Source organism: Lacerta agilis, chromosome 7 (assembly GCF_009819535.1).
Source record: "Lacerta agilis isolate rLacAgi1 chromosome 7, rLacAgi1.pri, whole genome shotgun sequence".
In the NCBI taxonomy this organism is placed as follows: Eukaryota; Metazoa; Chordata; class Lepidosauria; order Squamata; family Lacertidae; genus Lacerta; species Lacerta agilis.
In genome coordinates, this window is record NC_046318.1 from 27,994,106 (window position 1) to 28,021,549 (window position 27,444).

Sequence of the window (27,444 nt, forward strand, 5' to 3'; positions counted from 1 at the left end):
CCACAAAGCTGGCATTGTATTTGTGCAGTGAAGGGAGAATATCTTGCATAATGTACCAAGACACATGATTCAACCAAAGCCAATCCTGTACTGGAAAGTTGTTTAAATTGTACACTTTGAAAGTTGAAAGGATTTGAGTGAGAATGTAGCTTGTAGGCAAAAGGGTTGTTTACAGGTGTGTAAGACCCTGCCTAACTTCTAGCTGACTCGCCATCTGTGATCACCAGGCATATTTGACAGAGTTTTCACAACAGTTGAAGTATTGCTATTCAGAAGGTGTGGTGCACATTCCCTTCTCCCACATAGCCTGCCCTCTTGAATAGGTTTTTGGCAGTTACGGTAGGTAAATTTAGTGCCTGGGTTTCAGTCATCTAGGGGGCAGAGTGGAATATTCAGAACTCTTTATGTCCTAAACACATGACCAGGCATGCTCATTTGAAACAAAAGAACTTTGGCATTACACAAAATGACTTTTTTAAAAACAGAATATTAAGCATATCAGAACACCTGAAGCATTTTTCAGATGGAAAAAATGTTATTTAAACTGTGGTTGGGATTTTGTTCTGTTGAGCCTAAGGAACACACTGCTTCTGGGAAGAATGACAAACTGTGCTATGATAGATGGGATGTAAGCTGGGATAGACTTTCTTGGTGAGAGACAATGTCAGCTTTGCTTTCTGCCTGGAATAGGTACCATTGCCCTCTTTATGTTATTGGACTCAAACTCCAACCATCACCAGCCAACATTTGGAGAGCCACAATTTCCCCATCACTGCTTAAGTGGTCACTAACTTGGAAGTTGGTTACTACTACAAATCAGGCAATGGGGACTTCAGCATTCCATATGGTTTATCATTTTGCTTTAGAATAAGTTGTCTATGAAATATGCAAGTGCCTCTATAGGCAGGCTGGAGGCAGTATCCTTCTGAATACCAGTTGGTGAAAACTGCTGGAGGAGAGAATGCTCTTGTGTTTAGGCCCTGCTTGCTGGTTCCCCACAGGCATCTGATCGACCACTGAGAGAACAGGAAGATGAACTAGATGATCCATTTGCCTCCTCTTCTTATGTTCTGGTCTGGACCACCTTGACTGATCCACCTCTTTTGTAATCTGTGCAGCTGCTGTCCATGAATGGACAATCGACTGTTACCACTGGTGGTAAGAGGAACAGCAGTGAGGGAGAAGAATCAACAACAACATCCTGCGCTTCCTGGTAATTCTAACTGGCTTATTGTACCACCTGCTGACAGAAGTGTCTGAAAGGAGGTGTTGCTGCACTCTGGGACTAGGACACCAGTATTTCCCATAGATCTATACTCTCTCTGTGGCTGTTCTTCCTAAATGGATACTGGACTGTTGCCAATGCAAGAGGAATGGGAGTGGGAGAGAGGAATCACTCAGTCTTGCATTTGCTTTTGATAAAACAAAACAAAAAATAAAAAAATCCTTCCAGGTGCCACTGGAAGGAATTTTTTTATTTTTTATTTTGTTTTGACTATGGCAGACCAACACGGCTACCTACCTGTAACTTGCTTTTGATACAGGTGGGTAGCCGTGTTGGTCTGCCATAGTCAAAACAAAATCGAAAATTCTTTCTAGTAGCACCTTAGAGACCAACTGAGTTTGTTCCTGGTATGAGCTTTCGTGTGCATGCACACTTCTTCAGATACACTGAAACAGAAGTCACCAGATCCTTAAATATAGTGGGGGAGTGGGGAGGGGTATTACTCAGATTAGTCTTGCAGGGAAAGGCAAGGGGTGAGATGGCTGAAAGAGAAGTGGCTGAATTGCAACTAATCACCAAACTTAAAACCATGGAGAAACCTGGTTTGAACAAAGACATTGGATTCTTATCTCATTATACATAACAAAGCTATCTTTAGCCATCTCACCCCTTGCCTTTCCCTGCAAGACTAATTGCAGCCGTTTAGAGTCGTCAACAGGTTTTCCACACTTATCAGCCTATCACCCATTCCCACCATCCTTCTGAGTAATACCCCTCCCCACTCCCCCACTATATTTAAGGATCTGGTGACTTCTGTTTCAGTGTATCTGAAGAAGTGTGCATGCACACGAAAGCTCATACCAGGAACAAACTCAGTTGGTCTCTAAGGTGCTACTAGAAAGAATTTTCGATTTTGTTTTGCTTTTGATAGTTACCTAAGAGGCTGGTTCTAGAGAACAGCATTTGGGAATTATGTCTTGGCCGCTGGTAGTTAACCTGTGTGGTGCCACAAGGCACTATTTTGTCCCCAAAGCTACCTAACAGCCACATGAAACCATTGGGAGTGGTCATTATGAGATTTGAAGCAGTGTTATCAATATGCTGATAATGTTCAGCTCTATTTTTCTGTAACATCTGGGCCAACAGACTGCACCTGATTTATACAGGGTTGCACTTCTGCTGAAGGAACAGGTACTGTACATAGTTTGGAATGCTCCTATTTCCAAGTGACGTCAGTGGCTAGAAGTGTCTATTGCTGTTTCTGGAGAGGGTAAACTGAACTATTGTAATGTAATTTATTTGTGGTTGCCCTTAAGATTGGTCTGGAAGCTGCAACTAGCGCAGAATACAACAGCTGTGTTGCTCAATGGGTGTTTATACCTTATGCATATAACACATATACTTAAAGAACTGCAGCGGCTGCTAGTTTGTTACTGAGACCAGTTTAAGGTTCTTTTATCAGTTACAAAGACCAAATAGCTCACCAGGTTACCTAATAAAATGCCTCCTCCTGTATATACCTGCTCTAGCACTCAAATCTGCAGAGGAGGCTTGGTGTTCTACCCTATGGAGTGACCTCCCTGTTGAAGATGAGGCAGGCACCAACTGTTACCGGCTTCTTGCAGGCATTAAAAACTTACCTATTTGCTCAGGCATTCCCAGGCCATTCATCCCAGTTTTTAGCGTAACTGATATCAATATTTTACTGATACATTTTTCCATATATGTTTTAGGGTTTTTTGTTTTACTGGTTGTGAACCACCTTGGTATTCTGAGGGTGAAAGGCTCTATAGAAAAAGTTTTATAGTGGAAAAATATTCCTACAGACAATTATAATTTGGTGTAGTGAATACATGGAAGACTAGGCTAAGCATTTCCAGTTTCAAAACAGTTTCAAAACACAAATCGGTGCAGTATCTCACCACATAAAAAAAACAAAAACAAAAAAAACAGAATGCCACACACCCCATGTACACAATATCCAAAATGGACATATCCAAAATGCACAAAATCATGGTGTTTTGACAGTGGGGAGAGGGTTGTTGGCTGTGTCTGCTGTGTTTAAAAGGCCTCAAACTAACCTCGCTTACATAATTGTTATATAATTGGAGCCAGCAGAATTGTTGCTCCCTCCCCTCCACCCCAAGACATTATCATCAGAACATGAAACTTCAGGATGATTGCTCCCTAAAGCAGACGCGGCGGAAGCCTCCTCGCTACCTGGGGCGGCGAACAGAGGCACCCCCTGGGGACGGGGCATTGTGACGTTGCGTGGTGACGTCACAACACAACGTCAGGATGGAGTACGCATGCGTGAAATGTCACACGTGCGCACTCCGTCTGGGCCGGGGCTGCTGCTTCCGCGGTGACCTTGTGAGCCCGCCGAGTGAAAAGGCAGCTTGTGGGGATGCCATGTGCAATTGGCAGCTCCCCACAAGCCGCTGATCGTGTGTGGCAGCCCCACAAGCTGCCTTTTCGCTCGGCGGGCTCACAAGGTCGCCGTGGAAGCAGCAGCGCCTGCCCAGACGGAGTGCACACACGCAACATTTCGCGCATGCGTACTCGTCTGGGCCAGCGCTGCTGCTTCCGCGGCGGCTCGAGCAGCAGGGGCAGGGCAGCCCCATAGCAGCGCCGGCAGGCGGTCCCCGGACAGGCTGTGAGCAGGTTTGCCAGCAGGCTGCGGGGCAAGGCTGCCTCGCTTGCTCGGGGCCCGTTGGTGGGGCGGGGCTGGCCCAAGTGTCACCCCCCCCTCCCCTGGAATCCGGGGCGTACCGCCCCCATCGCCCCCTCCTCGTGATGCCACTGCCCTAAGTACAATTGGCAAATTATTTTCAGTCTTTACTTTGCATATCCTCCCCACCCCACCCCCCAAAAAATGTGGTAGCAGAGGCCTGAGTGTTCACAAGCCTCCTTTTAGTCTTTGGATGATCGAACAGGGCTACAGCTTATGTTGGGTTGGGATAAGAGAGGCTTTCTTGTATCTTGGCTTTGAGAGGCCGCAAATCAATGGAAAGTATCACAGGCCAGCTGAGTTCTGCACTTTACCAAAGCAACGCTTTGGAAGAGCTAGCACGTCCACCTGAAATGTTATCAGCCTGATATCGTTCCACAAACACGCACCCCTCTGAAATGGATTCCAGCCTTCTAGAGGTGCGCCTGAGTACAAAGGAGCTTCTTCCAGAAAGTGAGAGCGCTTTATTGATTATTATATTTGCTTTAAGCAAGGTGTACTACATCATGCCACAGTTCACCAGAACAGGTCTAGTTGAGATTGAGATCAATAAAGTAACAAACCCAGCATGACAAGTAGTTCTCCCTATAGGAACCATGACTTAAAGAGGCCTGGCTGGTTTCCCTTCTTGGCCCATTTTTTAAAATGACATATGCAAGCATTTCAGGTTTTGCCTTTCACTGAATGTGCAATAAAAGGCAAGTATCCAAATGGAGAGGGATGACATTTTCTAGCTGTGGGAAGCAGTACCGGCCGGAAAATATGTTTCTTTGTTACTCATAACTTGAAGGATTGGACTTGGATCTTAAAATTAGCCCACACTGGAGGTAGTGATTATCTGTATCACAGTGCTTTATACTGAACTCCCACAGAATGGTGCTTATCCAACTAAAGTGAGAGCCAGTGTGGTGTAGTGGTTAAGAGCGGTAGACTCGTTATCTGGGGAACCGGGTTCGCGTCTCCACTCCTCCACATGCAGCTGCTGGGTGACCTTGGGCTAGTCACACTTCTTTGAAGTCTCTCAGCCCCACTCACCTCACAGAGTGTTTGTTGTGGGGGAGGAAGGGAAAGGAGAATGTTAGCCGCTTTGAGACTCCTTCGGGTAGTGAAAAGCGGGATATCAAATCCAAACTCTTCTTCTTCTTCTTGTATGATTTATTCATTTATATTTAGAAAAAACATTTTAATGAGTTTTCTAGGTTTTTAGCTGTTATTATTTTTCTTTTATATGGATACCATTAGGACCCACTCTATGTTTGTTATTTGTTTTAAACTTTGTAATGTTGTGTTTTAGATTGTTGTGACCCATCGTAGGACCTTAGGGCTAACGAATCACGTTAATAATAATAAACATATATTTTAAATCTGTGTGACATCATCATCTTTTGCCTAGTAATGAATTTGTAAGCTGAAAATATTGCTTAATCGTTGATCTCAGGCCATCTTTTGAGATCCCAGCTTAACTTGGATGTTGTGTTTTTGTTTTCTATTGTGGGAGGAGAAAAACTATGAAGTAACAATAAACCCGCCATCTTCCTTTTCCTTTGGGGCTCATCCTGTTAAGAGAACCAATTCTGACCCCTCCCCCCATGTTCACTATACTGTATAAAAGAAGGTAGGTTTCCCCACCCCTCCTCTCTCTTCTTCCCCGACTCCATACTGAATACAAAACTAATGTCTCATATCAAATGTAACTGATTTGTAGAAAATACTTTACAACCTGAAAAGGAGACAATGCGTGTACTTTCGTAAACCAATAAAATCTTTATTATTTTAAAAAAAGAACCAGTTCACCTTTGGCAGCAACCTAGCACATTGAATAGCAATCTTGATTTTCCTTAAAATACCATTTATTGGCAAATCCTGCAAGGGAGGCAAGGAGGCACCTCCCACCCACCCCGTTGCTGGATCCTTATGGAAGTAATAACTGGATTGTAAAATGGAATTAAAATAAGGCTGCCACGGTGAGTAGGCATACTTGAAAGCAAACGACGTCTAAAAATAAATAAATGAGCAGAGAATAAAAATAAATAAATAAATAAATGACTGCAGAGAAAAATGTGTTCCGGGTGGGAACGTTGATGTGACATATACACTAAGTTTCTCTTTCAAAAACGAAACATGGGTTAAAGGGGCGGCGCCCCCCACTCACTTTCCTGCTCTGGCTTCCCTAAGTTTTCCGAGTTACGTCACTGGATCCAGCCCTTTTCCACAGGTGACATGGGGCTCGAGGGAGGGAAAGAGGGCTTTACGTCGCGCACAAAAGCGCTCTGGGCCGGCGCCGTCAGCAGCAGCGACGCCGTTTCGCCGAAGGCGCCTGAGGACCCCCGCCCTCGGCTTATTCGGAAAGGAAGCCCCGCCCCTCGGCTCCCTACGCCGCCACGCAGCTCAGCTGACCGAGGAGGACGTTCTGCGGCGGCGGTGGCCGCCGTTGCTGGCAAGCGCAATAAGTAACAGCGCGTGGCGCTGCCAACTCTTTCTCTCTCTCCCGCCCCCCCCCAGCTCTCGCGCGCCCCGCGTCAACATCGCCGCGCGCAGCTTCCCGAGCTCGAGGCCAGCCGCTGCACGCACGCGCCGGCTCGTCATCGGCTCCGTCTGTTTCCAACCCCCCTGCTCGCCTTCGCGCGAGCTCAGTCGGGTCCCTCAGCCGAAGACGCGCAGCCTCTCTTCGCCGCCTCTTCCTTCCTCTCTTCTTCCCCAGGTCTCACTCCGGTTTGGGGCTTCTTCCCGTTTTCTATTATACTGCACCTCCTTCAAGCCTCCTCTCAGTTCACTTGGGACAGCGGACGAGGAGGAGGCCGGCATGTCCGGGCAACAGCAGCAGCAACTCCCGGCGACGGCTCCTCAAGCGCCGGGCAACCCAACTCCCTCACCGGCCTCGGCCGCGCTCCTACTCCACCCGCCGCCGCCTCCCCCGCCGCCGCCGGCCACTTCTGCCCCGCCGCCGCCCCCTCCTCCGCCCGCTATCGCCGCCGCCGCCGCCGCCACCACAACAACCGCCGCCGCCTCAGCTGGGCCCATGCCTGCCGGGAGCGGCAGCAGCAGCGCTCCGGCGCCCTTCCCTCACGGTGGCGACCCGGCCCTGAACGAGCAGGAGAAGGAACTCAAGCGGCGCCTCAAGAGGCTCTACCCGGCCGTGGACGAGCAGGAGACGCCACTGCCGCGCTCCTGGAGCCCGAAGGACAAATTCAGCTACATCGGCCTCTCGCAGAACAACCTGCGCGTCCACTACAAAGGTGAGAGGAACGGAGGGAGGCCGAGGCCGCCATCCCCAGCCCCCCCCCTCCGCCTCTTCCTCCGAAAGGCAGGCTGAGAAACTCCCAGGAAAGCTCTGAACGTCTCCCCAGAAACCGTCGGGAGGCTTCGGTTATTGCCTTTCTCCGCCGAGATCGGTGGACCCCGAGCCTAGACTTCCTTCCCGCACCCCGCTTTCCGAAGACGGCACACCAGTTGGGCCACTACATATTCCCCTCTGTGACTGGAGCGGAATAGCCCTTTCTCTTCTTTCCCCACCCTGGTCGTTAGAGGAGTCCCTCAGTCGTCCCCCCCCCCCAACATTTTTCTTTCCATCCCCAGCAGACAATGCTGACGCCAGTCCTGTAAGCTCCCTAACTCGCCCACAGATAGATCTGGTGGCACCTGTTCTTCCCCCTCCCCAGTTAACTCCTTCCTTGATCCTTTCTGTTTTTCTTTCTCTATGCGCCCCTCTCCCAATACCACCTCTTTGAGCAATCAGGCCTGTTCCGGAAGCTAGGCCTCTGATTACCTTTTAGTCAAACCTTCACTCCTATGATCTTAGGGTGGGGTGTATATATGAGTGTAAAGAAAGACATTTGGGACTTTAATTTGAGGTCATTGCTCTTCTACCCCCCCCCCCAAAACCCCCTCAAGGTAACATATACTTTCCTTAGTGGGGGGAACAGAAGCATCTTGAGAAGGAACCATAATGGGGGAGGGGGAAATGTAGAAAAATAGAACAACAGGAAATAGCTCTCATTGGGTCTTGCGAAGAATTTAGACAGCCAAGTGGAGACAATCTGGCTTTATCCCTCCCTCCTTGCTTGTCTCTCCACTGGTCTCAAATATGTAAGGGACACTGGAAGGATCCTTTGCTTTCTGGTTTGGGGGAAGAGGATAAACAAACTCAGCCGACCAGTTCTCTTGTTGAATAACAGCTTGGGGTCAGGGGAGGAGAATAGCAAGTCAGTCAGTGTGACGTGTCCAATTAAAAATAACCAGTTATGGCAAGAAATGTGTGTTTGTTTAGCAAAAGTGCAAAGGTCAATACAGGTTGGAAGAACAAATGTAAAACTACTGAGCATGGAAAAGTGAGGAAAATAGGTTAGAGAAACAATGTTCATTTCCAGGAATTCAAAATGTTTATTATATTAAAAGTAGCCCCAAAATATATTTTGACAGATTCCCCCTCCCCTTATGTTAACAAGCAACGGTGGGGTGTATTACTTTATCAAATAAAAGAAAATGAATTTTCTACTAGGCTGGGGGTTTCTTGTAACAGATTATTTTCTTTCTGCAGCTTCTGGAAATGGCATACAAAACAAGATAAGATTTTAAATAGAGGAGTTGGCTGCTGGGTTTCTCTTGTAGAGCTTATGCTGTTAGGTCTCAAATTATATAAATTAATGTGAATAAAAACAAATACTTATTGCTTATGAAGCTGTTTATAGAGTTGGCTATGAAAAGCAGGTTCTTGTAAGATTATAAGATGAGTATAGAAGGGCAGTGGGAAGCCCTCAGTGTAGTTAGACTTGGAAGAATATAAAACGTTAAAATTGAAGTAAAATTACTGATGAACACAAAGGAATCTAAACCCAGAATCTAAAATTTCCCAAGCCCTCTGTTTAGGATGAGTGTCGTTCTGCTTTGTTTTTGTGTGTGTGCGTCCATGCATGCATGCACTGTGTTATATGGAAGTGCTGTGTTGTATGGAAACACTATATATAAGAAAGTTGCAGGCATTACTTTGAACTTCCTGTTAGGTTCATGTGTGTAATGCTTTCAGCTTTTTTGCTTGCTAAGGTATGGTTATTATGTAGTGGCCTACACTTTGGGGATTAATTTGTGGATGTCTCAACTATCACTTTAGTTGTTGCTTTGTGTTACCTTGTGTGGTACTTTCTTAGTATAGAATACTTATGTCTTATCCTTGACTTAATGTAGAACTATATTTAGTGGCGTCTTTTTTCTTGTGCTGCAATGCTCAGAAATAGTATTGCACTGCATTGCTCAGAAATAGTAGCATATTTCTCTTTCTTCAGAGCTTACAGTGAGCTGTGACCACAACTGTGGAGAAAAAGGGAAAGCTTCATAACTTAATATTCATAGACCATTTTGTAATTACTGTTATTGAAAAATACCTTCAGTTTACTGAGAATGTGGAGGAAAGATATTTGAAGCTTTGACTAGCTGGGCAGGTAGGCATCGCTGAAAACCAAGGGGCTGTATCTGATAAGACTTGATTTGCTTGGACCTAAATAAGATAATGGTGAAATGCTTTTTCCATTATGTGGGATTGTGATATTTCTAGCTAGAAAAGCAGTTTCTTCATGCAAGCAGCAGCCCCACTGTCATTTAGAATATTTAGAAAAATAAATTGTGCAGTGACTCAAGTGTTAGAAAATTAGAGAATATCTATTAGGAGAAAATGGTATTTGAGTTTTGCATATAATGAAATTTCTGAAAAGTTCAGTGCTTAATCAGTTATTGCTTTGGCAGTTAGTCATATCAACTTACAGTAAGGACAATTTTTCTAAAAGTAAACTATTATAACAGCATTCTTTGCTAAACTCTAGATAGGATCACATAAAAGTATGAAATTGGTCAGTGGGTGAGACCTCTATTGCCAGGTTTTAATGTAGAATATTGCTGGGATGGGTAGTAGTGCAAGAATTTATCTATCTGTTCCTGTGCAGCTATGTAATGTACAGTGAGGAAGTTTGCTCATATTTCAAGAAGTTAAAATTACATGAGCTCTATATTTCATGGTGCCTACATTAATTTTTAGATCATTTAAGTGTAAATCCTGTCTGTTAAATCCTATCCATCTCAGCATTGACTCTTAATGAACTGATAATATAGTTAGCTTTGGGATATTCATAAATAAAATGAAAACACTACTTAAAAATTGCATTCTACTTTATATAGTGTAGATATTGTAAATGAAATACATATAAGGAAACAGGTTCAGAGGGACAAGTTTTTTCTGCACCCTGAATAACATAAATAATGCATTTTAATACATAAATGTACTAGGCCCTGAACTGAATGCTGATTGTTCTGCTATAACTTGTGTGGGTTGCCTGCTCTGTTTTTGTTTTCTAAGTACAGTACCCACATGCTATGTGCTTAAACATTTGGTGTTTTATTTTTCTTTTAGTTTGTTTTACACCTAATCTACTCCAAAGGGTTGGGGGGCGAAGTTTTGTAAGTGTCACATGATTCAACAATTTAGCACTGTTCACAACCATACTCATTATAAATGGAGGAGAGGGTCTTCATAATGTGACACAAGAATTGACCAATCAGTGCTCCAAACTAGAAAAACAAGTTTGCTCCAGGAACATAGTACATGTGTTTAAGTACAGTGATTACCATTCATAGTGGTATAGATAACACCTATGGATGTCTGCTTGTACCCTCAAGTTGCAATCCTGTGCCTATTTATCTGAGAGTAAGTACCATGGAATTTTGCAGGAGTTACTACTTCTGAGTAAACATCCATAGGATTGTTGTTGTTTTTTAGTTGTAAATCCAGTAATATGTTTGTGTTAACATTTTCTAAGTTTGCTGATATACAAACATTTTCTAAGTTTGCTGGTATACAACATATACAAAATGTATCTTTGTTGGATGACATGCTGAAATAAGATTTGATTGATCAAATAATATATTAAAATATTAAGTGTTTTATTTAACCCTTTCTTCACAGTAAACAAGGAACTCTGGAGAAACTAGATAATTCATTGCTGATGAGATAATATTTGATGTTCAATGCGGATGGAATATTTTTATATAACAGGTGTCAAAGCAAAAATTAGTGGCAGTAGTCTTCTATGTTTTGCTTCAGACAAAGTTCCAGTTCACTCACTGATACGTTACTCCAGTGCAAAGGAAGAAGGGTTGCAATCAAATATCAAAATAAGGAAAACATTTCCAGACTGGGGCAAGGGTTGCCTATGTGGAGCCCTCTAGACGTTGCTGGACTGCAACTTCTAATCCCTGATCTAGGACTGATGGAAGTTGTAGTCCAACAACATCTGAATGACACCATGATAGCAATATTCTTAAGAGGGTTTCTTCTCCAGTCTTCAGAGAGTAGCTGGAAATGTGGAGACAGAAAAAGGTCCTTAATCTCAGGGTCATGGGGTAAAAGATGCCTGCATTGCAGGGGGTTGGACTAGATAACCCTTGTGTTCCCTTCCAGTTCTACAGTTCTATGATTCTACCCAGTGCTTTTTTTCTGGGGGTATGCAGGGGTATGCATACCCTTAAACATTTTGTGAATCTTAAGTTCGGCCTCATTGAGGGGTAGTATTTCAATATGAGTAGGGAAATGAGAGTACCCCTAAACATTTTTTAAGAAAAACACTGATTCTACCAGAACTTTTCATAATACTCTGATTGACAGCTGATGCTTAGGTTCACCTTTGAAAGTATATGCAGATGTGGGAGTAACCCCAAATTTCATTTTTAAGTTTCTGTATTTCTGAGTGAGATGATACGCAGGTATCAAAGTAACTCCTATGTCTGCAAATACATTCAGTGATCAGTCTAGATATTGGTCTGGGAAATAAAACAATTTGCTTTTCTCTGTGGCAGATGCAAATGCCTGTTTTTCTGCCAAGGCTACTTAAAACACATATTCTCTAATTTGACAAGTCCTCGATGCAGAAACCAAGTGTCACAATATCAATATACAGTACTAGGAGTTCAGTCGTGTGCACAGCTGGGATGATTAAATCCTGTTGAAGTCAGTGGGATTTAAGCAGCATATGCGCACAATTGCAGCTCAGATTATTAAAAACCATGTTGCATAATGCAGATATGTGGTTAAGCAAAATATATGATCAAATGATCATGTATTCTTCCGTTGCCGCTTTTACAGGGACCTACGAAACGAACTTATGAGCTGAAGAATTCTATACAAAATGGCTCCTTTCAGATTCCAACCCAAATGTCACCGCCATGGTGGCAAAATTCTGCGCCAATGCTATCAAAATCCGGCCCGCACATATAGGAGGCACTCAAAGTAACACTTGATCCGAGCTAGAAAAGATTTTGGTTTCAATTCATATTGCTTAGTAAATAATTTATTATATAGCTCCTAATGGTTAAATGATGGCTAATCTTTTTTAGATAATTTATTTTAGTTTATATTTAAAATTTTTATCCCGATGATGTAATGCTTTTATATGTTGTGCTGGTTGCTGACCGTAATAAAGAATGATTGATTGATATGATCAAACATGATGAAATTTGGACTAGAGATTGTCTGATGTGAGGCTATATATCAAGTGGGACCAGACTTGGAGCAATGGAACTCTCTAAATAAACCTTCAAAACTTACCAACCTGCACTTTTTACTAGCCTGCTAAGAGGCTAGTAAATGGACCAGTCATTTGATTGGTTTTGCAAGTGGATTTAGTATTGATTCCTAGGCAGGTGCCAATAGGGTGTCTGGAAATAGTTAAGTGAATGTTTCATTTCCCAACTGTTTGATTTACAATCACACTTCTTTTATTATACGAAGTAGTAAATGTGGATGTGTATTTTTTTATTATATTTTTCAGGCCATGGAAAAACTCCAAAAGATGCTGCTTCTGTTCGAGCTACTCATCCCATACCTGCAGCTTGTGGAATATACTATTTTGAAGTTAAAATTGTCAGCAAAGGAAGAGATGGGTAAGGTTTGAGTGCACCTTTGTTTCAGAAACAATTTAATTTATACAATCCATCTATTTCTGCTAAAACAATAATTTAGTGTTCATGTTGAAAAATGTCCAGATTCTACTTTCTGTTCAGATCTGGTAAAAGTAGTAGATATTTAATCAAGCTCTCTCCACATGTTTAAAATTTAAACCTAGTAATTGTTTTTAAAGTTCCAGACCCAAGTTTTCACAAATAGTAGAGAAATCAAATTCTCCAATCACTTTTGGTATGAAAGGTTACAATTGAATTTTAAGCAGACAATTCATTTCCATTGATAAGTATTTACTGTAACAGTCTGATGGAGTCCAGAATTCCCTGAGTTGTATTCTTTGCTGGCCTATATGAACATGGGAACAGCACCTGGGCACTCCTTAGAGTGTTAGTAAGCAGAGTATAGTGTTCTTCGGGTTTTCTTTCACTGTGATAACATTTTAGTGAATTCGGATGTTGCCACTCGTTTTAAATGGTTTACTGCAGTATAAAATGTGAAAATTCTGATCTCTGTGATTGGAATTGATATGTCTTACTCTACAATCCTGCTTATCTAGCATGCAGAAAGTTAATATCTAGGACACAAATTGATCATGGCTTCCACAGATTGTTTTGGTGGCATCATTTTCTGGGGCATTGATGTAGAAAAAGTCTCAATTGCTGCCTGAGTGATTTAAAGAACCAGTCTTAGAAATATTATAACTGGAGTGCTGAAATGAAGGTTTTGATAATTCCAGCACGGGCAACGATGAGTTTCAATTAGTAATTGCCTTTGAGAGAATCTCAAAGAAGTAATTTCGGAATAAGACTTATTCTGACCAAAAGGCTCTATGTGCCGATAAAGCCATTCATACTGCAATGTTTTAACACCTTAATGTTTTGCATTGTTAGAGTCAAAACTTGCATCTGTGGTGGAGGCTATAATATGAAGTAGCTGCGTTAGATGAATTTGGAAGACCTAAATTGAAGTATGGGTCTGGTGATTATGATTGATTGCAGATCTTCCTATCTGCAAAATGTGAACAGATAGGATCTATTGCAATGTGGTTGTGACAATGGTTGAAGGTGTGACAATAGGTTAGGATTGTAAAGTGCTGTATGGATAACACAATAAGCACTTTTGTATAATTTACAGCTTTTGTAGATATGGGAGAGTACTGGAAAAGCTGAAAGTCAGTACAATCATACCTTGTGTTGCTCCCGCTTCATGTTGCGTCTTTTCGTGTTACGTCCCGCAGCAACCCGGAAGTACCGGAACGGGTTACTTCTAGGCTTCACCGCATGCACAGAAGCGCTAAATCGTGCTTTGCGCATGCGCAGAAGTGCCAAATTGCACCTGCGCAGACGTAGCACTTCAAGTTGCGGGCATTTCATGTTACAGGTGGGCCTCCGGGATGGATACCGTCTGTAACACGAGGTACCACTGAATGGCAATGCTGATTTTAGACTTGGATCTTAAACATTACTTTGGTTAGCCTGGAATCAGTAGGCTAGGTATACCTGGTCAGTTTGCTACCTTCCTTCCTGTATTTGTCAATGGTAAAACGGGAATATGTGAACTACAGTGGTACCTTGGTTCTTGAACAGCTTAGTTGTCGAACAAATTGGCTCCTGAATGCCACAAACCTGGAAGTAAGCGTTCCAGTTTGCAAACGCTTTTCAGAAGCCGAATGTCCGATGCAGTTTCTGCTTGAGTGCAGGAAGCTCCTGCAGCCAATTGGAAGTCGCGCCTTGGTTTTTTGAACAGTTTCGGGAGTCGAACTGACTCCTGGAACGGATTAAGTTCAAGAACCAAGGTACCACTGTATATCAAAGTAGCATTAGGAGGCTGAATAACATATGGATATATTTTGAAGAGTAGAATTATTACTGAAATGAATTTCATGTTCCTATAGTTTATTGCATTTATCTGAAGAAAATTGATTAATCAGACATGAATTGCCATAGTGATTTTATCTAGAGGTATACTTGATCAGCTATTGGAGCTTGATGTGTCTGATTCATGCCAGTTTTTCCTGTAGCTAACAGTATGTGGATTATAGACTGGGGGTTAGGATCTGGGAAGAACTACTCTCACAAAGGTTCCTCATGTTTTCTGCAGCTTGGTAGAAATCATAATATGTTTGCCTAAAATGCCTTGTAATTGTGTAATCCTGCATGTTTACTCAGAAGTAAATCCCACTGAATTCAGTTTGGCTTACAAGAAAGTAGGCATATGATTTTAACCTCAGTAGTTTAATTTTTACTCCTTTTTATTTTCTCCTATTCATTGTATTTCACAATGTCCCTATACTTCCAAGAGGTATTACATAACTTGTTTTCTTCATGCTGGAATATGTTCCCTTGTTAGGAAGAAGCTCCTTTACTCTTTCTCTTCTTCCTTAGCTTATTTTCTCTTAAGCTATAGCCTTACCAGTTAACAGTCCATGTTTGATGATGACACTTTATCTTAGAAATGCTGACATGCTGCATTTCATTTGTGTATTGATCTTGCTGAGACATTAGGCAAGCTCTTTAAGGAAGATGCAGAAAACCCAGTTTAGCTAACAGGGTAGTGGGGAATCAGAGCTTGGTGGATGTTGGGATGTTGGGGACCCCTAATGAGCTTTTCTTCACCTGAAGGTATCAGTTTCTGTTGTGGATATTGAAAAAATGAAGTACCAGGTGGCTTTGTGCAATTTTTTCTTAGTGTTGGTTTGAGTCTCACTGGGTCTAAAAAAAAAAAAAGTTACAAGAAGGAATAAGCTTTCCATTTCGCCTTCCTGTTTGTAGTATAGCCTACTACTCTGGTCAGTCCAAAGAGCATTTTGGCCAAACCATGCCCTCTACCAAATCACCTGCTATTGGGTTACAAAAGTAGCGTAACCAAAATGCAAGTTTTTTCTCAATATTGTTCTTTTCACATGCATAGAAACATCCTGCATTTGTATTGGCCCAGGTTTACAGAAGCCAGAGTCCAGATTGCTTACACCACAAATCCAATTTCACACCTCTCAATGAAATGTGTATCTAGTACCTGTCAAAAGAGCATGTGCGATATATTGTGCTATATGAGAAACTGACAGTTCAGTTGTCATGCCAATCCATACCTCTTTAATTCAGTAGTAGCTAATAGATTTTCTTGTATTGTTGCTCTGTTTTGAAGTGGTCATTTATTTGAAATTTTAAAAGGATTAACTTTCTTTTCCAATATTACAGTTATATGGGGATTGGGCTCTCTGCTCAAGGTGTGAATATGAACAGACTACCAGGTATGATAAGAAATCTTAGTTTTGGTTTTAAAACATTGCTTTATTTCTGTGAGATGCTGATCAGTACCTCTTTTTTAGATACTAATCCTGATAACCTGTAAAAACCTTAAAATCCTGTGGCTAGCATTTTGTAAGTTACGCCCGCACATGTGAGTGTGGGGTTTGTAAAAATGCTCTTAAAGCAAGAAAAATACTCCACCTGACACACCCATCACTTAATAAAGTTATCCAAACCTGATCCCACCCTCAAATAGTTTCTTAAATTTCCCTCAATAAGCAGTGATGGGAAGGATTATCTTTCTCCTCACCCCAAGTTCCATTTCAAAACACAGTTCTTATTTTCCTCCTCCTATCCATATTCCAGTACAATTCTATATATGTCTACTTAGGGGTAAAGTTCATTAAGCTTAAATGAGCTTCCTGAAGGTGGTGCTGGCTAAAAGGCACTTTCCCCATCCTCCCAATGTAGCATCTCAACACTTCATGGTTTTATCCTCTACAGTGAGGGGGGAAAGTATTTGATCACCTGCTAAATTTGCTTGTTTGCCCTCTGAGGAAGAAATGACCAATCCATAATTTTAATGGTAGGTTTATTGTAGCTGTGAGAGACAGAATAACAACAGGAAAACCCCCAGAAACCCAGAATAGGGGATCAACCAGCCAGATCGCAGGCTACCTGGTATCTTCACTGTATATAACAAGCTGTTGTAAGGGAGAGGTCATACCTGATATCCCAGCTTGTTACAGTACCTGTACCAAAGACACCAGTCGACAGAAGCCGTCAATCCAGTAGATTCCAAAGTAGCCATCATGACCAAGACAAAAGAGCTGTCCAAGGATGTCAGGGACAAGATTGTAGACCTACACAATCTAGACTGGGCTACAAGACTATTGCCAAGCAGCTTTGTGAAAAGGTGACAACAGTTGTGCAATAATTTGCAAATGGAAGAAACACAAAATAACTGTCAACCTCCCTCGGTCTGGGGCTCCATGCAAGATCTCATCTTGTGGAGTTGCAATCATCATGAGAACGATGATGAAGCAGCCCAGAACTAAACGGGGGGAACTTGTCAATGATCTCAGGGCAGCTGGAACCATAGTCACCATGAAAACAGTTGGTAACACACTACGCTGTGAAGGACTGAGATCTTGCAGAGCCCGCAAGGTCCGCTTGCTCAAGACAGCACATGTACAGGCCTGTCTGCAATTTGCCAATGCACATCTGAATGACCCAGAGGAGAAATGGGTGAAAGTGTTGTGGTTCGATGAGACCAAAATCGAGCTCTTTGGCATCAACTCAACTTGCTGTGTTTGGAGGAGGAGGAATGCTGCCTACGACCCCAATAACACCATACCCACCATCAAACATGGAGGGGGACATATTCTGCTTTGGGGGTGTTCTTCTGCTAAGGGAACAGGACATCTTCACCGCATAAAAGGGACAATGGACGGGACCATGTATTGTCAAATCTTGGGTGAGCACCTCCTTCCCTCAGCCAGGGCATTGAAAATGGGTCGAAAGTAGGTATTCCAGCATGACAGTGATCCAAAACACATGGCCAAGGCAACAAAGGAGTGGCTCAAGAAGAAGCACATTAAGGTCCTGGAGTGGCCTAGCCAGTCTCCAGACCTTAATCTCATTGAAAATCTGTGGAGGGAGCTGAAGGTTCGAGTAGCTACACATCCGCCTGAAATCTTACTGACTTTGAGAGCATCTGCAAAGAGGAGTGGGACAAAATACCTCCTGAGATGTGTGCAAACCTGGTGGCCACCTACAAGAAACGTCTGACCTCTAATTGCCAACAAGGGTTTTGCCACCAAGTACTAAGTCATCTTTTGCAAAGGGATCAAATACTTATTTTACTCATTATAATGCACATCAATTATAATCTATATATATAAAATGCAAGTGTCTCTGCGTCCAGTCCGTGTGTCTCTGGGTTTGCGCTACTGCGCATGTGCCCCAGGGACACAGGGATTGGATGGAGAGACATCGGGCCAGGAGCAGCGGCGGCAGTTTAAGCGGGCGGTTGATTCAGAACACCCGCTCCAGAGGACGAGGGGAGCCCGAGGAGGGAGGTCACGCTGCTGCCGCCTCCGCTACAAACAGAGCCCCGAGGCCCAGAGCAGCCCGCCCCGTGGAGCGCCGACGCTCCGGAGGCCCCCACTCGCTCGCAACCTCCACTTCCACCACCACCCCCGGCTTCCCTCCTTGCTCCGCTCTTGCAGGCCACGGCCTCTCCTCTGCCGGAGCCTGGGAGTCGCAGCTGCGCCCCCCCCACGCCGCCATTGTGCAGCGCGCCAGACGCGGAGGGAAGGAGGGAGAAGGGGACGGACAGCAGGAGGAGGGAAGCTGCAATGCAGCAGGAGCAGAGGAGCAGCGGAACCGACCCCTTCCTTGCCCGTCCCGCACGCACGCCATCGCTGCAACCAGCTCCAAGCAGGCGCCCGCAGGTCGGGTGTGCAGCAGCTGGGTCCGCGCCCTACTCCTTTTCCTCCTCCTTCCTCGGCAGACCTCATCCTGCTTCAGTACCTCTCTGTCCCCGGCGGCTGCTCCTCCTTCCTTCCTCCCTCCCTTCCCCCGGTCTCCGTGGGGGCTCCGTCTCTTCTCCCTCCTCCTCCTCCGCCTGGGCAGGGCAGCGGGCGAAGAAGGCAGAAGACGCCTCCCTCTTCCTCAGGGGCCTGGAGAGGAGTTGCAGGGACACGCGCGGGGGGGCGGCGGCATCGAGGCACCGGCCCTGCCTTTCCCAAAGCAGCGGGGGGGGGTTGTTTTGTTTTGCAAGGGGGGCAGAATTGGGAGGATGGGGCGCAGCTGCCGGGTGAGGGTTGGGCAAACGCGGGGGATGGTGGCTACGGGCTCCTTCCCTTGGCGCGCGCCCGTCTGCGTTTGTGTGGCCACTGGGAACCGCTGCCTCTCTGTGAGGGAGGGGGGAACCTCGCTTTTCAGGCGGGAAAGACCCCGCCCCCCCTCGCCATCCCTCGCTCTGCGCGCGCAGCCTGCCCCGGTTTTAAATGTCACAAGTACTACAGTACATTTTTGGAGCACATATGTTCTAGCGCCCGTTATTTTAACGGGCTGAAACCACTAGTACATTATAATGCACATTACAATTATGGACTGGTAATTTCTTCATCAGAGGGCAAATGGGCAAATTTAGCAGGGGATCAAATACTTTCCCCCCTCACTGTATCTCTGTATCACCTATTGCTGCCCCCAGGCTTTAAAACATATTCCCTCCTCCAACCTCACAAATATGCTACCAAACACTCTGAAGTATCACTTCTGTGCTTCTTTGTATTGCTGGTTCTATGATAAGAGGCCTTTGGATTTAGCAGCTTGCTGCTGCAGCTCTAATACTACTTTGTAATTCTTCTAATACAGCAAAGCATTTATACTCTAAAATTTCATAAATGCTGAAGTACTGTTTTATGTTCCAAGTTACATACCCATATATTGAAGTAGTAAAGTATGTTTTAGCTTGATAAGGAGTTAAATATTGCATTAGATCTGAATTTCCTTCCAGCATTCCAATACTCTTCTCCTGTGCTTCCCCCCAGCCCTGAAGTTAAACTGTTTCACACAACCTCAGAATTTCCAGTTTCTGCTTAGTCTTAGGCTTATTTTAGGCATGTGCCTATGGCTTAACCTTTTCGAATTGAATTGTGTTTATTTTCAGATGTATCATCTGATGTGCTGCAAAGCTAAATACTACATGTTTTGTTTTAAGGTTGGGATAAGCATTCATATGGGTACCATGGAGATGATGGACACTCATTTTGTTCTTCTGGAACTGGACAACCCTACGGCCCAACATTTACAACTGGTGATGTCATTGGCTGTTGTGTAAACCTTATCAACAATACCTGTTTCTACACAAAGAACGGACATAGTTTGGGTATGAAGAAGAGTCACTGATAATTAAATATATATCAAGACACCTAATGAAATGGTGATAGCACTCTTTCCAAATTTAAGATGTTAAGTATTACTTTGTTGTTGGAGCTCAGCACTGAAAGAAAACGATTATAGAAAGAAAGTTCAAATACTGTTTCCTCAGTTCTAGGAGGACACGCTTCAGGGCTCTTGTCAGTAGTTCTTTGAGGTTTCAAAAGAGCTCCAATTTTGCAAAAGGTAATATACAAAATTGCTCACTTGAAAACCGGAAGAAAATCAAATTTAAAATAAAAATTCAGCCTAGAGGCAACTTACATTATGACTTTCTATATCTCAATAATTTGGATCATATTTTCTTTCTGTTCTGTTCCCTAAGCCAAAATTCATTTTGCACAGTTCTTATGGTTTTATTATCAGCAAAACATGAAACAAAATTAAAATAATAATGGAAACTGTAAAAACATTGGTAATCTGGTAATAGCTTTGCAGTTGTTTGGATCTAGGCTTCACTTCTGCTGTGGCAGAAGTTAGAGAGGTAAGTTTTGCCAATTTGCCTTTTCCCTTGCAGCACTGTGCTCCTTCAGGAAATCTGTTCCAGAGGATTGGAATACTCTGTGGAGCAGTGTGGGAGTTTGTGCTGGAGGCTGATGGGAAAATTGGCAAAAGTCAATGTGTTTCCTCTGAATCAAAACATTTAGTGGATAGAAGAATACCTTCTGTTTGTAGAAGTGAAATCTAGCTCTAACCCATGGGCTGGTTATTTTAAAGTGAAAAACAAATTCTCAGATAAGCTACATACTGTTGCCATCTCCCTAAAACAGATGCTGAAAGTTAACATTTGTGTTAGTTCATTCCTTGGCAATACAGGTTTCTTAACAAGTTTCCCCGTAAACTGTGTAAACTAGGATTTACCTGGTAAAATGGGAGTTGATAACCCCATTGCCAATTCTGCATCCCTGTTTTGTTTTTGTTTTTTGCCTTTTATGTTGCATTATCATAGGTACACAAAATACTCTGCCTGCTTCTTAACAGCATAAGAGTACACCTAAGTAAATTCTAAAAAATGAGAATAACTAACCAGTAATATTTCCTGTCCTCTTGAGATCTAAGCTGCTCAATTTAGATTATATGAGCACTGAGTATGTTGTATGATTAAAATACATTTTTCTATGTGACTGTGGCAGCACAAATCTTAATTTATGTCTCTTGATTACAGGTATTGCTTTCACGGATTTACCGGTAAGATAAACATACTCAAAAAATCAATAGCATTCCTATGTAAAATACACATTTCCCTACTTGTATAATATGAGTTTTTCTTTTTTCTTTTGTATTTTAAAATGACAACCATGGTAGCAAAACAACAATTTGCAATTGGAACAAATGTTTCTCATTTTTAATGGAGGTTTTTATGAAACTTCCAATTTTCACAAGAATATTGGCAAAATGCTATAAACATTGCCTTCCATTTGGTGTGTTAGTACCTTGTGTTAGCATTTATGACTTCTGATGCTTCAGCAAATATTTAGATTACATAGGAGTCACAAGTATGGAGACATAAGTTAGTAGTAGAGCTCATCCTTTGCATGCAAAAGGTCCCTGATATAATCTCTGGCAGCAGAAGGTAAGACTTTGAAAGACTTCTGTTGAAACTGTAGAACAGTGGTTCTCAAACTTTTTTCCTCTGGGCCACACTTTCAGAATAAAAATTTGCTCATGCTACACTGAATTTTTTATTGATGAGAAATACATTGGAAAACAAAAAGAAAAAACTCCTAGCAGTGCTTGATTTATAACATAGAACACAACTGCTTTATAATATGATCATGGGACATTCGGAATGTAAAAAACAATGCAGCTATGTACGAACACGAATCATTCCCAAAATATAATTATAAATGAGCCTCTTACATACATACCATAAGTATGTATTCAAGCTCAGTGAGAGGTGTGAGCTTGCTTTTGCGGTAATCTCATTTATATTCGGTCTAATTTGAGTCAAACTCTCGTCTCCTCAACAACACAAAGAAACCTTTCTCTTTTCTGATTTTTCATACTTGTCAGAGATGAAAATCCCTGTTCACAACAATATGTTGTGGAGATGTAGAAGAATAGGCAATGCTCTTGAAGAGAGATGTGAATACTGCTTCTGGTTGTGTGTGTATAAAATTACTTCTCTACTAATACTATACTATACTACACTACACTACATTGAAATGTTTAAATATTTCTTAGATTGCCCTTGATACTTCCTGCCACACTTGCCATCCTCTTCTGCCACACCAGTGGGTGAGAACCACTGCCTTAGAGCATGGGTGAGCAAGTGTGATTCAGTTATGTTTTCTGCTAGTGGCACTTGCACTCATTTTGTTGCTCTTTATATCCAGTAATTTGCTTTTGTGCCAGTTTAAAGTACAGTGGTACCTCAGGTTACATATGCTTCAGGTTACATACGCTTCAGGATACAGGCTCCGCTAACCCAGAAATAATGATTCAGGTTAAGAACTTTGCTTCAGGATAAGAACAGAAATTGTGCTCTGGCGGCGCAGTGGCAGCGGGCGGTCCCATTAGCTAAAGTGGTGCTTCAGGTTAAGAACGGTTTCAGGTTAAGAATGGACCTCTGGAACGAATTAAGTACTTAACCGGATAAAGTACATTTGGATTTTGAGAGATTAAATTATGTATTGCAATTATCTCTTGCAGCCAAACCTGTATCCTACAGTTGGTCTTCAAACACCAGGAGAAGTGGTGGATGCGAATTTTGGACAGCATCCATTTGTGTTTGATATTGAAGACTATATGCGAGAATGGAGAACCAAAATTCAAGCTCAGATTGACCGATTTCCTATAGGAGATCGGGAAGGAGAATGGCAGACTATGATTCAAAAGTAAGCATTTGAAGATTATAATAAGTCCTTCCTAAATTTCTATTCAAATTTAAGAGATTTGATTAGTCTCTTCAGTCTTAGAAATCCTAGTCTGCATATATGTAGTTGCATACTTTTATGTCAGTGGAGGTAAGTTTGCAACACCTACTAAACTCTGTCATTTGTATTTGTCTGGTGACATTATCTCCATGTAGAATAATGTTTCTTCTTGTTCTTCTTCTTCTTTGGCCATCACTCATAGCCGAGTAAGATTGTCTTCCATAAACACTGTTTTAACATTGAGTCTGTACGTGACTGTGGAGGCCAATTCTGGATCCACACATCCTTCCACAGTGGGGACTGGTTTCTGGGCGGCAGTTGATCATGGTGTGGATTTGCCAAGCGTGGCTTCCTCTTAGCACGTTTCTCCCTTACATCCTGAGTTCGAGTGTCTTCAAAGCCCATGACACCTTTGGTAAAGGCTGTTTTCTAACTGGAGCGCTCGCAGGCCAGTGTTTCCCAGTTGTCAGTGTTTATACTACATTTTTTTAGATTTGCCTTGAGACAGTCTTTAAACCTCTTTTGTTGACCACCAGCATTACGCTTTCCATTTTTAAGTTTGATATAGAGTAGTTGCTTTGGAAGATTATCATCAGGCACCCGCACAACATGACCAGTGCAATGAAGTTGATGTTGAAGAATCATTGCTTCAACACTGGTGATCTTTGCTTCTTCCAGTACACTGATATTAGTTCACCTGCCTTCCCAAGTGATGTGTAAAATTTTTAGAGAGAGGTACTTGGATGTGAAAGCAATGCCGACTGGTAACTGCAATTGCTTTTTCTCTCAAACTTCAGCAGTGCAAAAATCATCCCATGCATCTTGATTTTTTAAAATCTGTGTTATGACAGTCTCCTTCAATATGTGTGAATTTGGATTAAATAATATGAGAAGTAGCTGTTACCTTTTGTTAATCAGTGATTCTAGGTCTGCTTCTATATATAACAATTAAAGGACTTGCACACTTTGTGTCACACCGGTATCTGTCAATAATGATAGAAAGACGACGTGCACATTAATTTCTGATTCAGTGCTATCAGTTTATACTAGATGGTGCCAGTTAAACAACAAAAGCACCTGACAATATCTCTTTTTGCTATAGTAGTAATGATGCCACCATACAAACTTCAAAATACTGTTGATTTTTGTCTCTCGAGTAGCTTCTGAAAATCTTGGCCCTGTGCATATAATTAATTGATTGATATATTTATTTGCCCTCTGTGTCGTATGGACATGGTGCTCCAGTTTTTACTCTGTGTCTGCTTGAGGAAGGGAGAAATGACACTGCCCATGCTCTGTTCTGTAAACACAAAATTAGCATACCATTTATCAGCCTATTTCTACCTTACAGCTGAAGATGCTAAAGTTTGCACTAGCAACCTTAAGAGCAAATTGTTTGCCCCTCCAGGGAACGGCAGATTGCTCCTCTTCTGTGTTAACATCTAGAACTGCCTTAGGTTTCAGAGCTTAAGGAATTTCCTATGCTCAGTGCTGCTTTGTATGCCTAAATTAAATATTTGATTTAGCAGCAGCATTAAATCACTTAACTCTTCTAGACTAGCTCCTTTGTCTTGAATAGGAAGTTAGAGCAGGGGGTCTCAGGGTTGTTACCTTGGCCACTCGGTGTTTTGTATCTTCAGTCCCCTAGTAACAAGCAGCCAAATAAATGTTGCTGCATACTTAAAATATACATAAGCATACATGTTTCATTTGAAAACATGAAAAAGTGGTAACTCTGCATGGAAATAGCTTGTTTAAATTAATTTGTAGTGCTAAAAGTGAACATTGAATTAGAATATTATCCCAGGATATTTCATAATGTAAATTTACATAAACCACTTCTCAAGGATTTTGAGGAGTTCTTTGTTTGAAAAGTTGCCACCAGGCTTTGTATTTACTTGCATATGTTCACTTTTTACAGGATGGTTTCATCTTATTTGGTACATCATGGGTACTGTGCAACAGCAGAGGCCTTTGCTAGATCTACTGATCAGACTGTACTAGAAGAATTGGCTTCCATTAAAAATAGACAAAGTAAGTCTGAAGAATACTGTAATTTAAATGTTCAGATATTTTTTTTCTTAGTGCTCCTTGTTCAGATTTACAGAATAATTTGTGGTCACTGTGTTCCATAGATGATACAAAGAAAAATGGTTATCTAAATATAATTAGCAGGGCCGCCACCTGAGAAAAACATGATTAAAATTAATTCATTTAGATTTAATTAATTAATTAATTAATTAATTAAAATAAATAAATTATTTGTACTGGGTTTCCCCAGTCACATATTAATGCACTTGGTATGAGTGCATTTTTGAAATGCAGTAAACCCTCAATATATGCTGGGGTTACATTCCAGGGATTGCACTTAAAGCCAAAATCACATATAGTCAAACCACATTGGATGCAATGGCAGGTGGGATTGCCGAAGTGTTTCCCCCCTGACCTCTGCCCCCTTTTTAGTTGTTTTTATTTCTTTGCCAAGCATGTGAAGCTGAATGTGCACAAGTTAAATGCACATAAATTGCAGGATTACTGTATTGACAGATGTATAACTCGACAGTTTAACCAACAAAAGCTATTCCACAGTTGAGAGATCATCAATAATATTTTCCCTTACATTCCTGTTAGTCTTTGCCCTACCAATTACTTTTGGGTTTTAGTGATTTAGGCAACAGTCTTAAACTAACTTACTTGAGAGTAAACCCTATTAAACTTAATGAATGAGATGTGCTTCTGAGTAGATGTATATAGGATTGCGTTGTTAATCAGTTAAAGCCATAGTTAATACATATATGAAATTAACTGATTATTGAAATTTTCTGAAAAAACATGCTTGGGGATTGCTCTTAATAACTTTCAGTCATGCTATTTAACTAGTTTTTACCTTAAATTAGAGTTTTGCCTTATAAATGGTAAAACAGAATATTTCTCTTGATTTGCTATGGTGCAGTTGTCAGAGTTTCTAAAGGGATTCTTTGCCTGGCTGCTTCTGCTTGTTGCTGTTGTTGTTGCTGCTGCTGCTGCTTTTTATTATGGGTTTTTTTTAATTGTTCTTTGAAATCTTTAAGCTATTTTGTAGGTCTCCTCCTTTCAAAGACAGGATTTGCAAGTTTTAAGTACTAACTGGGTGTGTAAGAAAGATGCAATTTTGTAGTTTATTTTATATTTATATTTATATTGATTGATTGAATTTATATACCTCGCTATACCCGGTGGTCTCAGGGCGGTTCACAGTTGATGTAAAGTATTTGTTGCAAACGTGTCTTGCAAAATCTGGTGAAAGTTGAGGACTTTTAACAAGAAATGTTTAACTACATCAAGGGTGTGGAACTATATCAGGGGTGCAGGGATCCCTCTGCTGGCCAAATTTGACAGGTGAGTAGGACTACACACATCTGTCAATCACCTAATGTCGCAGTGCATCAGATAATATACCACTGTCGGGTGATCTCAGCCTAGTTTATGGATGGTTACATTGGTCTCTCTTGAAGGTACTCTCCCAGCACCATTCAGCTGATGGTTGGTGGAAGTGTTGCTTTCAAAGAGACCTGCTACATTAGACATTGTGGTTTGCATTGACAGAGCTTGCTAAAGCGGAGGGAAAATTTACAGTTCTTAATCTGTTTCTTCTTTTTCTCCACAGGAATTCAGAAACTGGTTTTAGCAGGAAGAATGGGAGAAGCCATTGAAACAACACAACAATTGTATCCAAGTTTATTAGAAAGAAATCCTAATCTCTTATTTGCTTTGAAGTAAGTCTTAAAGTAAATTGTTACTAAATTGCTGTCTAATTGTTGGGAATTTATGTGGATACCCTTATGACTTTCAAGCTTCCACAGTAGCGAATGACCTTGTTGGTTATGTTAGTGCAGCGAATTGCAAAAAGTTACTTTGAGTATTGACTTTTATTCCTCAGTCTTGAGAATCTCTTACTTAATTTAATTTAATTTTAGAAAGAGCACAGTTATAATCTTGAACGTTCTATAGCGGAACTTTTGGAATGTGAAGTTAATATCAGATTATACCTGGTTTCTGTGAAACTTCCAATAACCCTTCACACATCCCTGTGTTGGACAACTCTGTAGGCCTGTTGCCCAACAACGTCACAGAAATTCTACTTCTTTTTTCCTTCTATAATTTCAGCTTCTAACCAGGAAAAGAGAGAGGGAGCAGATGCCCCCCTCCCCCCATTATCTGATAATGAAGTACATAAATAGGTCTGTGCTAATTTGAAATATGTCGTCCTCTCTTTCCCCAATACCTGAACCGGATTTTTTTAAATACTGTATGGTGAAGTGCTATCATGTGGCACTTTAAGAATTAAAAATAGTGCCCCTGTTACTGGGGATGAGTAATACAATTCACTGCTTTCTCCTACAACAGTAGTATTTTTCTTGTACGGTAAGGTATGTGAATATCCACTATTGGCCATGTAATCTACTTAAAAAGGAAGAATTAAAAACTTGCTGTAA

The 27,444-nt window shown here is 41.9% G+C and overlaps 1 protein-coding gene across 2 annotated transcripts in view; it reads left to right on the forward strand.

Annotated features, from left to right (window-relative positions):
- The first annotated feature begins 6,416 nt into the window (after positions 1-6,416).
- Positions 6,417-27,444, forward strand: part of RANBP9 (RAN binding protein 9) — a 29,271-nt gene continuing 8,243 nt past the window's right edge. The window contains exons 1-8 of one of the 2 annotated variants that reach the window (XM_033154654.1): positions 6,417-7,192; positions 12,767-12,878; positions 16,095-16,147; positions 19,876-20,043; positions 21,259-21,281; positions 22,746-22,930; positions 24,891-25,003; positions 26,616-26,724. In XM_033154654.1, coding sequence (XP_033010545.1) covers positions 6,760-7,192; positions 12,767-12,878; positions 16,095-16,147; positions 19,876-20,043; positions 21,259-21,281; positions 22,746-22,930; positions 24,891-25,003; positions 26,616-26,724 — 1,196 coding nt within the window. In that variant the 5' untranslated portion in view covers positions 6,417-6,759. The remainder of the gene's footprint in view (positions 7,193-12,766; positions 12,879-16,094; positions 16,148-19,875; positions 20,044-21,258; positions 21,282-22,745; positions 22,931-24,890; positions 25,004-26,615; positions 26,725-27,444) is intronic. The other variant, XM_033154656.1, reaches the window with a different exon arrangement.